The 12,027-nt window shown below is 36.6% G+C and overlaps 1 protein-coding gene across 3 annotated transcripts in view; it reads left to right on the top strand.

Annotated features, from left to right (window-relative positions):
- The window catches only part of CAMK2D (calcium/calmodulin dependent protein kinase II delta), a 140,991-nt gene extending 131,604 nt beyond the window's left edge, over window positions 1–9,387 (top strand). For 2 of the 3 annotated variants that reach the window (XM_032223599.1, XM_032223604.1), the window contains 4 exons: window positions 1,538–1,613; window positions 2,844–2,938; window positions 6,370–6,598; window positions 8,198–9,387. In XM_032223599.1, the coding sequence (XP_032079490.1) occupies window positions 1,538–1,613; window positions 2,844–2,938; window positions 6,370–6,598; window positions 8,198–8,201 (404 nt within the window). In that variant the 3' untranslated portion in view covers window positions 8,202–9,387. Of the gene's footprint in view, window positions 1–1,537; window positions 1,614–2,843; window positions 2,939–6,369; window positions 6,603–8,197 lie in introns of those variants that run through there. The other variant, XM_032223605.1, reaches the window with a different exon arrangement.
- The last annotated feature ends 2,640 nt before the right edge of the window (window positions 9,388–12,027 follow it).

Genomic DNA, 12,027 nt, shown 5'->3' with positions numbered 1-12,027 from the left:
TTGATTCCTCTCCTAGATTTCCAAAATCTCTTCCACACAGGATCATTTGAGCAAGTAATTTCAGCAATAACAAACGTATCTCATGTATTTTACTCTATGGATGAATTTTCATTGTTTAATAGCACTAGATACATTGTTTTACTCCTCCTTTTCAGAGATTCTGTTGGTTGTTGTTTTCCATGTTAGAGAGCTTGTATAAAACATCCATCCATATATGTGTATTTATTATATCTATATCTCTATATATAGCATACTTATTTCTTGACAGAGCAGTCCCTTGATCAAAACATAGATTCTCTCCTCATTTTCTTTTTTAAAATATATTGAATGAGAGTTATGAGTTTGCTTGCCTGCTTGCATTTTCTTCCTGAACACTTTTGCAGGATTGAGGGGAGAAAGTCATAAGAAAACTAAAGAGGAATGGAAGGTATCTGATTGCACTTAAGGAACATGAGCCTTCCCTTGGGAGTGAGAAAACTCACTCTGTATAACAGTCCTTAGAAATTGCAAAGGAGAATAATAGTACTTTATCCTGCTCTGGGGAAGATGCTGGCTGTGTGCTATCAGCAGTCATGACTAATGTACCTGCACTCAGTTTACAGGTGAATGATTACGATTTAACATTATTCCTATTTAAATTTAAAAATGCAAATTATTGCTGCAATTAAAGGGCCCCTGGAAAAGAATAACGATTAAGTTTTGACGGAATATTCAGTCTTGCTCTATTTTGTGTTTTTATGTAATGAATAGATAGACAAACATCATGGAACGACTTTAAAGTATGATTAAACCTGTCCCTGTGGTGTGGAATTAAGGACAGTTTCAAAAGATGCCACTTAAACCCACTTTTGAAATTTCAAGGAGAATAAAAACAAATAATCTGTGGGGAGAATTAGAAGGATATTCTGTCAAATGTGTGGAACTCATCAAAGGATTACTCATATTTGTCCACACTTCTGTTTACATTCCCTCTGAATGATTCGGAAGCTGCAAAATTCACTGAAAGCAAAAAAAATGGATAAGCCATATATCTCCAACTCTTGCTTCTGATCCGTGCTTCCAATTTGTCCATACCGAAATATGTGTAGAGGTCAGTCCATTGTACAAGATTGGATGCAACTCAATTTTTGGCTCTGTTAACAGCAAAGGATGAGGGGACTGCAAATGCTCTCTGAACACATCTTCATATTTTAACGGCCCCATAATCCCTTGCGGGGTGGAGTCTGACCAACTGAATGGAGCTGAGTGTTTACTGTCTTGATGCCTTCCTGTCACCAATGTGAAGTTACATTGTCTTTGTGCCCAGATAAACAAATAACTGTCTCTACCTAGGATCGAACTTACAGCCTCTTGATTGTGAGGCAAGAGCTCCACCTGTAGGCCCCTGCACCACTCAGGCTGCCTGAATGCATAACAATCATAATTCAAACAGAAACAACTCCGTGATTGAGACTGTTATTCATACAGTCTTTTGTTCCATTGGCTTTCATTTTATATTTAATCATTGTCATTGTACGTGTTTCTTTCTTGTCTCCAGCTCGTAAACAAGAGATCATCAAGGTTACTGAGCAGCTGATAGAAGCTATCAATAATGGGGATTTTGAAGCCTACACGTAAGTTGCTTTCTGCTCCCTGTTCTGCTTTCTCTTAGTATTTATATAGACTATATTTTCAACAACTGGTTATTGTAACCAGGATGTGTTTGCAGTTCTCTTGATAGTATTGAGAAGAAAAAACTTCTCATATTGGAAAGGGGGAAATCTTTAGTGGTCAGCAGGTATTGAGGGCTATGATAAATCAGCTCATGTCTCACTTGTGACAGAGATTGGATTTTTCTGCTTTCAGGGAAGAGAAGTTAAATTCTTCTTACTTTTAACTGTTTGAAGTTGCCATATATTTTCTGCCACACAGTCGGGATTGTTAGATGGTGTTCAGCATAAAGACTTTCATATGTTTCATATAGTTCCTAAACGTATTGTAGACAGTGACATGCGATCTGTGCAATGTTTACCTCAGCTTATTTACATCATCAAAAATTAGAGAGAAAAGAGAGGTTGGTCAAAGGTGTAATAGAATGTACTTGGAACATTCTCATCTAGAGAGAATGTTGCAGAAATGCATACATTACAGAGGTGGGTTCCTACTGGTTTGGGCCGGCTCAGCCGAACTGGTAGTAACTTGGCGGCCTGCCATACCCCTGAACTGGTTCTCCTACAGGTCCGCCATCTTGTTTTTCAGTTCTGTGCATGTACAGAACAATTTTCAGTGTAATAATTTATCTTTTTTTCCTTTTTAAAGGTTTTTTTAAGGCAAAATTTTTGAGGCACCGAACCGGCAGTAATGCCGGCAGAAACATACTCCTGATGCACTAGTGCACAGGTGTCAAACTCGTGGCGTCACGTTGCCGTCATGTGACATATTGCGATGTTTTTTTCCCCTTCGCAGAACTGGGGTAGATGTGGCCTGCGTGCGACACATCCAGCCCTCGGGCTGCCAGTTTGACATCCCTGCATTAGTGGAAGATGGGAGGGCCACCTGAAGGCAATTCCAGCTAAGAACAGCTACCTTAGAGCTTGCTTCAACTATGACATCATTTGTGTGTGAGTGAATAAAAGAAAGGAAAAAAACCAGGACAGCTCTGTTTCAAGGCAAAGCTAGTGCCTTAAAGCTGTGGTTCTCCAAGGGGATCACAAGAAATTCAGGATTTCAGGAATAGAGACTTCGTAAGGTGTCCTGCAGACTGCATATGAAATGTAGGCTTACCGGATTCAGCATGTACATGATGGCTTTTCATTTTTGTCACATAATGTGTATAGGAGATTTATTTTCCCCTTGCTCTGTAGGAAAATCTGCGATCCTGGTCTTACCTCATTTGAGCCTGAAGCTTTGGGAAATCTTGTAGAAGGGATGGATTTCCACCGGTTTTACTTTGAAAACGGTATGCTGTTACCTGATGTTTATGACTTTTGAGCCAAACCTTTTAGATTATTGTTACAAAGTTCATATACAGGTAGTCCTAGGCTTACGATCACAATTGAACCCAAAATTTATGCTGCTAAGCAAGACATTTGTTAAGTGACTCCCCCCCCATTTTATAACCTTTTTTGCAAGTGAATCCCTGCAATTTTTAAGTTAGTAACACAGTTGTTAAGTGAATCTAGTTTCCCCATTGACTTTGCTTGTCCGAAGGTCACAAACACGATCACATGACCCAAGGACACTGCAACCGTCATAAGTATGAGTCAGTTACCAAGTATTTTAACTTTGATTGTGTGACCATGGAGATGCTGCAACGTTCATAAGTGTGAAAAATAGTCATGTCACTTTTTCCAGTGCTGATGTAACTTTGAATGGTTACTAAATGAACTGTTGTAAGTTGAGGACTATCTACATAGATAATCATATCTACAGCTCCATTTATTCCAGCACTGTGTTTTCACAGTGGCTGAGAAACTGCATAATCTCCCAGCAGACGGCCTTCACATTGCCATCAAAGCTAATACCGATTGATCCTTACGACTTCCGTGAATTGGTCCAGCCCATTTTTTTTTCTTGCCTCTCTACCCCTCTTTCTTCTTTCCTTCTACTCCTCCATTCGGTGTATTTCTACTATCTATCAATATATTCAGCTTCCTATTTTTACACTAGAATTAGCAACGCAACAGTATACAAGTGCAATCATATTAATCAGTTTAAAATCCAGCACATACTATATTTCCCCCCTCCCCCCTAAAACCCCACCTCCCTTCCCCCCCCCCGACTTCCCAGAGCCCGTACACGGTGTAGCTTTTTATCAAACACAGTCGAAATATATTAAAACCAAAGAAATTAAAAAAAAATTTTTAAAGCCAGCAAATTCAAATAATTTAAGGCATTCACTTATATTGGGAGGCAACATTTATTTGATCAAGAGCCACAATTAGTTTCCCTAACCAGCTGGAGGATCGCAGGTAACATCACTTGAAGAGAAATCATATCACCAGAAAAAAATAAATATTTTCCTTTTGGTGGTTCAGAACAGAAGCAGAGGTCTACAGACTCCTTTCTGCTCAGGAAATTGAATTATAATGTGAACAAACAAGCTCTTATCAACTAATAAAACAGAATAGAATAAGAGAGTTGGAAGGGACCTTGGAGGTCTGCTAGTCCAACCCCCTGCTTAGGCAGGAAACCCTACACCACTTCAGACAAATGGCTATCCAACATCTTCTTAAAGACTTCCAGTGTTGGGGCATTCACAACTTCTGGAGGAAAGCTGTTCCACTGATGAATTGTTCTAACTGTCAGGAAATTTCTCCTCAGTTCTAAGTTGCTTCTCTCCTTGATTAGTTTCTACCCATTGCTTCTTGTTCTGCCCTCAGGTGCCTTGGAGAATAGTTTGACTCTCTCTTCTTTGTGGCAACCCCTGAGATATTGGAACACTGCTATCATGTCACCCCATGTCCTTTTTTCATATGTTCAGATAGTAGTAGCAAAATATAAATGCAATAAATTCCAATTCCAATAACATTTTAGTTTACTTTAAAAAAAATCAAATATTACACCTCTGGTAAAGAAAAGCAAAATGTTACCTATCCGCCTCCTGAACTATTTGTAAACCATATTCTTTAATTTGACTATATATCTGTAAATTTTATATGTACAATGTAGACCTATTTTAGCACTCAATAACTTTAGGAGAAATTCCTAACCACATTTTTTTTTCAAAAACACTCATTTTTTTTCTTAGCACTATTTTTTTTTCCTTAGCACTTAATCTAAGCAGTTATGTTTTTAAATGGTACCACTGCATTGGTATCTTATTAGCGCTTTTTATTCTTTTCATTGTGAAGAACATGATTCCTCTTGAAGATTCTGGCATAAGATTTCATGTTTACTAAGAGGAGCACAAATTCTTTCACTGTAAAACAAAGACATGAGTTGGAGATATACAGTGTTCCATAATTGAATTTGTATAAACTACACATTAAAAATTTAACACTTTGTAATATTAGAATAATGGTTCTATACAAGTGTACAAAAAAAATCCTGTTTTATATTGGAGAGAACCCATCAATATACCACTTTTTCTAATAAACTCTTTTTCTTATAACTGTTTCTTTGTGAAATGGAGACATTTGAGGAATCTGGTAAAGAAATATCTCTGAAAGGATGATCCAAGGAGTCATGGGTTGTCTAGTTGTATATAGTATATAGACAACCTATGATCTTGTCAATGAAACCAAACCGAAAACCAGTGTTTTATTGTTCTCTTTGCTCCTTCCAGCTGCTATATCTACAGGAGTTGTGGTGGGAGGGAAACCCAGCTTCAAAATACTGGCCATTAATGTTTGGAATTTTAGAGCCCTAAAGTTAAAACTTATTTGCTATCAGATACTACCCTGTTTTCCCCAAAATAAGACAGGGTCTTATTTTCTTTTGACACCTGAAATAAGCGCTTGGCCTTATTTTCGGGGAGGTCTTATTATTTTTGAGGTGCAGGAGGCGGCGAGCATGGTCACCTCATGGCTGCTGCTGTGTTGCAATATTTTCGGGGAGGGCTTATTTTCAGGGGAGGGCTTAATCTAGTGCATGTGCTCAAAAGCCTGATTGGGCTTATTATCCAGGGAGATCTTATTTTCGGAGAAACAGGGTATATGTAAATGTCCTAGGAAATAAATTTGGACTTTATTTTTTGATAGGTTTTTAAGTCTATACCAATCTCTCTAAAGGAGGAAAACAAAAAAATAAATAAGATGGCAAGAACTGCAGACTCATTCAGCAGAGGAATGTATGATTTGATGTAGCAATGGCATATTTCACAGCAGCAATATTCCTGTTCAGGGCATGTGAGAAATGTTTTGGGCTGCAACTGTGGAAAATATTTTGAAATGTCACAGATCCTATTTTGATTCTCATCTAATTTGATCAAGAATTAATGTTTTTAACTGCCTCATGATGTAATTTAAGATCTCCTGTCCAGGGGTGGGATTCACAGAAGTTTACTACTGGTTTGCAAATATGAGTGTGCATGCCTTCCACGCCTGTGCACGGGCTTCCGCGCCTCATGCATGCGCCTTCAACTCATGCACTTTGTTTGTGTGTGGCATCACTACATAGGACATCAGGTCACCACTATCGGTTCACCCGCACCAGTCCTAACTGGCTGGATACCACCTCTGCTCCTGTCCCAATAAACAAGCATTGCTGTGTGATGTATTCATTGGTGCATATACTCTGTGAACACAGTCCATAGACTGTTAGATGAGTTTATCAGTGGCTATTCAGAATTTCTATTTATTTGAACCTAAGAGGGACCTGATGATCTAGAGCGCAACTGTTTTGTGCATTAAGGTTTTTTTTAGACATCCTATGTCTTTCCTTCCATAGCCTTGTCGAAAAGCAACAAGCCAGTCCACACCATTATCCTGAATCCCCACGTCCACCTGGTAGGGGATGATGCCGCCTGCATTGCATATATCCGACTGACACAATATATGGATGGAAGTGGAATGCCCAAAACGATGCAGTCAGAAGAGACAAGGGTTTGGCACCGCCGTGATGGAAAATGGCAAAATGTTCACTTTCACCGTTCAGGATCACCAACAGTACCTATCAAGTGAGTAATGGATTCATGTCCCCTCATTGCAACTCTTCTACTGTCAGATAATTAAAGCCCCACATTTACATCACCCGTGATTTGCATATTATTTTTCACTAGGGCTCTGCCCTGAGCAACTCACAACATTAAAGAATTAAAATAAATAGATTGTAATAAAATCAGGTATACTTCCATAGGCATGAATGCAGTGTCATTTTGCATAAAATAAATGACACTGAGTCAGTGGGAATTAGCAGAATTAGGGGCATATTGGATGTAGCCAAGCAGAAAAGATCGCAAGAGTAATTTCCACTTTGTATCTATCTTACATTTATCAAATCAGCTTTGGGAAAGATGACAGTTGTTTCTTAGAATTTGCTTCAGTGAATAGTTCACAGATTCAAGAACAGAACGGAGTTGACTAGGCTGTAACAGATGAATGTTCTGATATTAATTTGGCTGTGGAAATAAGTACAAATTATGACTTATTGTGTCAACAAATGAACAAAAATCTGTGACCTCCATCTGTTCCATAGCTTTGGGCTATTTAAAAAAAAATATTAAGCATCCCATACCATAACATAACCCTTCAAACCAAATATCCAGGTAAGTCTTGCCAGAAAGTACCAGAAATAGGGGGAAAGCTTTGCAAAGATCAGTTGAGGTTTAAGCTGATGAGGTTCATCAGTGAATTTGCAATGATTTAGAACGTTGTATTTGAGCTTAAAGGTAAAGGTTCCCCTCGCACATATATGCTAGTCGTTCCCGACTCTAGGGGGCGGTGCTCATCTCTGTTTCTAAGCCAGAGAGCCAGCACTGTCTGAAAACGTCTCCGTGGTCATGTGGCTGGCATGACTAAACATCAAAGGCGCACAGGACGCTGTTACCTTCCCACCAAAGGTGGCTCCTGTTTTTCTATTTGCATTTTTACATGTTTTCAAACTGTTAGGTTGGCAGAAGCTGGGACAAGTAACGGGGGCTCATTCTGTTACGTGGCGGTAGGGATTCAAACCATTGAACTGCTGATCTTTCTAATCAACAAGCTCAGCTTCTTAGCCACTGAGTCACCGCATCTCTGTATCTGAGCTTAGGTTGTTCTAATTAGAATACAATGTTCTGTTGAATAACCTTCATATTCATTCCTGGCTTGCTAAATAATGTTCAGGAAGGACCTAACTTCAGTTCACACTTTTCTAATTTCTTATCATAGTCAGGAAGTGGTGGGTTTACAATACCATAATGTTGATTCAGAAATGACACCACCAATAGTAATAAAATTGAATTGGTTGTCTGAATAGGATGTAGATTATTACTGAATAATTACTAATGCAAAAAAATAATTATCTTGTACAAACAAATCAGTTTCCCCTAATTTGTTAAAAAAATATAATTGAATGTAAATATTTATATTCAATATCAGTATTTGAAGAAAAAAAATAGGCTTGGCATTTGATTTATTTGGGTCTTTTTAATGAACAATAAAAATAATTAAGTTTGTTTGAAAATTACCCCCAGGATTTATCACAGAATAATTAATGAATTAATAATTAACTCCCTCTTCTCCCCCCTTTTTTTCTCTCTTTCTCTGTGTCTTTCTCTTTTCTTGTTGTCTTTTAGCTAAATGTCAGCGCTGCCCACGTTGTGTCCACGCACTCCGCACTTGGTTGGCTCCCCCCGGGCCATCCTTTGGCTCTCTTCATGCATGTTCTCCGAGTGCATGAAGCTGTGAAGTTTCTTCAAGTGATATGTTTATGATCGCATCATTTTGTTGTATATTCCATTGATAGCTTTTGTTTACCCTTCATTGAAGGAAGTGTTTCATGGCAGATGGAAAAAGAGGTACAAGGGTGAAGGGAAAAGGGAAAAATTGAAATACGAGAGTATATTCAGATTATACATCTCCAGCAAAAATACAAATATCATCTCTGCATGTGCACCCTATAAAAACAAAGGTTAAAAATAATTAACTTTGCTTTATTTTTTATTCTTTTCTGAGTCATTTGTTTTTAAAGGTTGTTGCCTAATCCTTGTGTTAAAGGAGGATTAATTGAATTCCTACTAACAGCATCTTTAATGTAGGATGTATGGTAAACATAGTGACTTAGATCAAAGCATTTCTATAGGTTGGAGGTCTTGGGAAGTTGCCTTTGCTGTGATTCACTATGTATAACTGGAAAAAAAAGGGACAAAACTTGCAGATTTGACTTCAACAAGAATAATTGTCACTGCAGTCATTTGTTCAGCAAATGTAACAGCAAATAGGTTTTTTTCTTTCTTTTCTAATTGCTTATTTAGCATCATTTTCAGGAAAAAAAATAGCATTTCTAGCTTTCAGAAGCCAGTGAACAGATTCAATATAGCTTCTGATAATATAGATTATGGGTACAATAAAACTTTTTTTAATCATTTTTTGGATGTACAGTACATTTATTAAAGCAAGATGTAGAGGATTTTTTTAACTGATATTCTAATAAGATAATTTAGCAATCTAGAACAATTAGATCTTAAGAGCTTAGTAGGAGGAGAAGTCTAAATTTTCTTTGTATCAATTTATTACTGGGAAACACCTGTTTTCTAATAATGTTGTCAAATTTAACAGTAATTTATCCATTTTCCATGGCTTGTTAGCCTTGAAAGTATAAAATAAATCAATAATTGTAGATTTATTAATTTCCTCATTTTCCTATATGTCAAATGTCCCTCGAATGTTAATTATTGCATATATACCTGCAATACAAGTAGTTAAAACACATTATTTGGATAATGTTTGTTTGCTTTTCTTGTATAAATATAACATTATATTTCCAAAAGTACTGCTCCTTCTATTTCAGTTTTTTTAAAAAATGTATTAATACTTTTCTTTCTTATTAAAGTATTTTTCTTTCATTAAGTAGGGCAATCAATTTTCTGTAACTCTGCTTAGCGCATGATATTTTGATTAATATTCCTTTTGGTAAGTAAAAATTTATAACTTATAACAGCTTGAAAAAAATTTAAAGACAGAGGGGGGGAAGTCCCAATTTGTATAACTTTCATTTCTCTATACTGATTATTAATCAAAAGTGGATTTTATTCTTTATATCTTGATGTTGTAAACATTATGTTAGAAAAAATTAAGCTTTTCTGGTGATAGTTATTACATACTTTCAACCCACAGAAGTATGTAGAACAATCAACAGTAAATGTCTCAAGCCATATTAATCTGCTAGTGGGATTTTTGAAAAGATAATGGCCTCATGCATAATTTTTATTAATAAATTTCTTCTTTTGTGAAACAGATTTAGGTGGCATTAGTATATTTTTTTGTTACGGAAATATGGCATATAATTTTTTTTACCCTTTTACCATAGCATGCGGTGATGCCATATTATTCTAGATCGTCTGTCTTCCACACTAAGATGTGAGAAATATAATGTGAGTTAGTTCTCTGCACTCCACCTGAATTATACATCTAATTTTTGCCATTTTAATACACTGCAGTTTACTATGAGACAGTGTATAGGTATTTGTGTGTTTATACATATATATGTCTCTCTCTGTGTGTGTACACATATATATGTGTATATACATATATATGTACATATATGTGTGCGTGCGTGTATCTATATATTGATATATTGATATAGATATATAGATATATATATATATCTCCTGCCATAATGGTAAAGAACTGACAGATATATTTAAGAATTAATAAATTTGTGATTTATGCTGACATTTGATGCTTCATTGTTTTCCTTTGAGATTGCAGGCTTCATCATTCGTTACCTATCATTTACTACCGAAATGACCATTATCATAAAGGATTGAATGTATTGGGGCTAGGCAAGGTGATTTGAATTCAAAATATTTTGCACTGAAATAATAGTTGTTTCGAGTTTAAAACAGCATATTCTCTCTTCCCAGAAATGTTGCTATACTCTTCTATCCATTCCAGAAATATTTTGAACACTGCTATGTTATTTTACAAAAGTATCAGTGGCAGTACTCCAGTTTGTGGTTAAAGAATCCATGTCATAGATCGGGGGTGTCAAACTCGCATCATCATGTGACATATCATTACTTTTTTCCCCTTTGCTAAACTGGGCGTGGGTGTGGTCAGCACGTGATGATCCAGCCCATGGGCCATGAGCTTGACACCAATGTCATAGATTTTTTTTAAAAAAAACTTATTTCAAACAAATGCTATTAGTGGTGTTATTATAATGTACTGCCATCTAGTAGGCTATCTTCTAGTAGTGTTCCAAGAGTTGGTGTCAGAGCACTATAAGCCTAAGATTTTTTGTTGCTCTATACTAATTATTCTGCACACTTTATTAGTGACTTCTATTGGGGTTAATTTTGAATAATATAAACAATGTAGGTCATTTTTCAGTGCTGCAAAAATACCTGTGAATGCAATGACCTATTCAAAGCTTGGTTTAATAGGTTTCAAGATAGCTACTCTGATAAGTATTTCCATAACAAAAGCTAATGAAAGCCAGTTTTCACTGATATTTTAATTGAAGACGTGCTATTTTTTAAAAAAGGGAGATTTCATTTATCACATGAATTGATTAAATTTACCTATTAATTATATTTGCTACTTTAATTTTATATTTACTTAGCAATAGCGGGTATATGGGGGGAAACGTGGTATGCTTTGAAAAGGTGGATAAAGATTCTGGTTAACTTATTCTAGTTTTCAGTTTTCAGAACCAGTATAATGGTTCAGTGTGAATCTAGTGGTGAACTGGCTCAGGTTTGAGTTCATCCTTAGCCGATGAATAGAATAGAAAAGAAAAGAAAAGAATTCTTTATTGGCCGAGTGTGATTGGGCACACAAAGAATTTGTCTTTGGTGCATATGCTCTCAGTACACATAAAAAGACAGGATACATTCATCAAGAATCATAAGGTATAACACTTAATGATAGCCATAGGGTATAAATAGAGCCGAGGTGGCGCAGTGGTTAGGGTGCAGTACTGCAGGCCACTCCAGATGACTGTTATCTGAAGTTCAGCGGTTCTAATCTCACCGGCTCAAGGTTGACTCAGCCTTCCATCCTTCCGAGGTGGGTGAAATGAGGACCCAGACTGTGGGGGCGATATGCTGACTCTGTAAACCGCTTAGAGAGGGCTGAAAGCCCTATGAAGCGGCATATAAGTCTAACTGCTATTGCTATTGCTATAAATAAGCAATGATCTAACAAATAAAATTAAAAACAAAAACTATTGTGCTTTTTAAAAAATAGATCCTTGCCAAAGAACCCATTCAGTTTTTCCAGAGTATGCCCTATGCCTCCTATATAGATAGGTTCATTTGATTTATATCCATCACAATTAAAAAGTTCATCAACTATTGCCATTCCTCCATCAAAATACTATCAAATGCCCATGATATAAATGGTAGGCTGAATTTGGCTGGATACAATACCTGTAGTCTGATCTTTGGATTTTTCCCCAAGT

This window comes from Thamnophis elegans, chromosome 9, assembly GCF_009769535.1.
Source record: "Thamnophis elegans isolate rThaEle1 chromosome 9, rThaEle1.pri, whole genome shotgun sequence".
NCBI lineage: Eukaryota > Metazoa > Chordata > Lepidosauria > Squamata > Colubridae > Thamnophis > Thamnophis elegans.
This window is presented reverse-complemented; position numbering and strand designations above follow the sequence as displayed.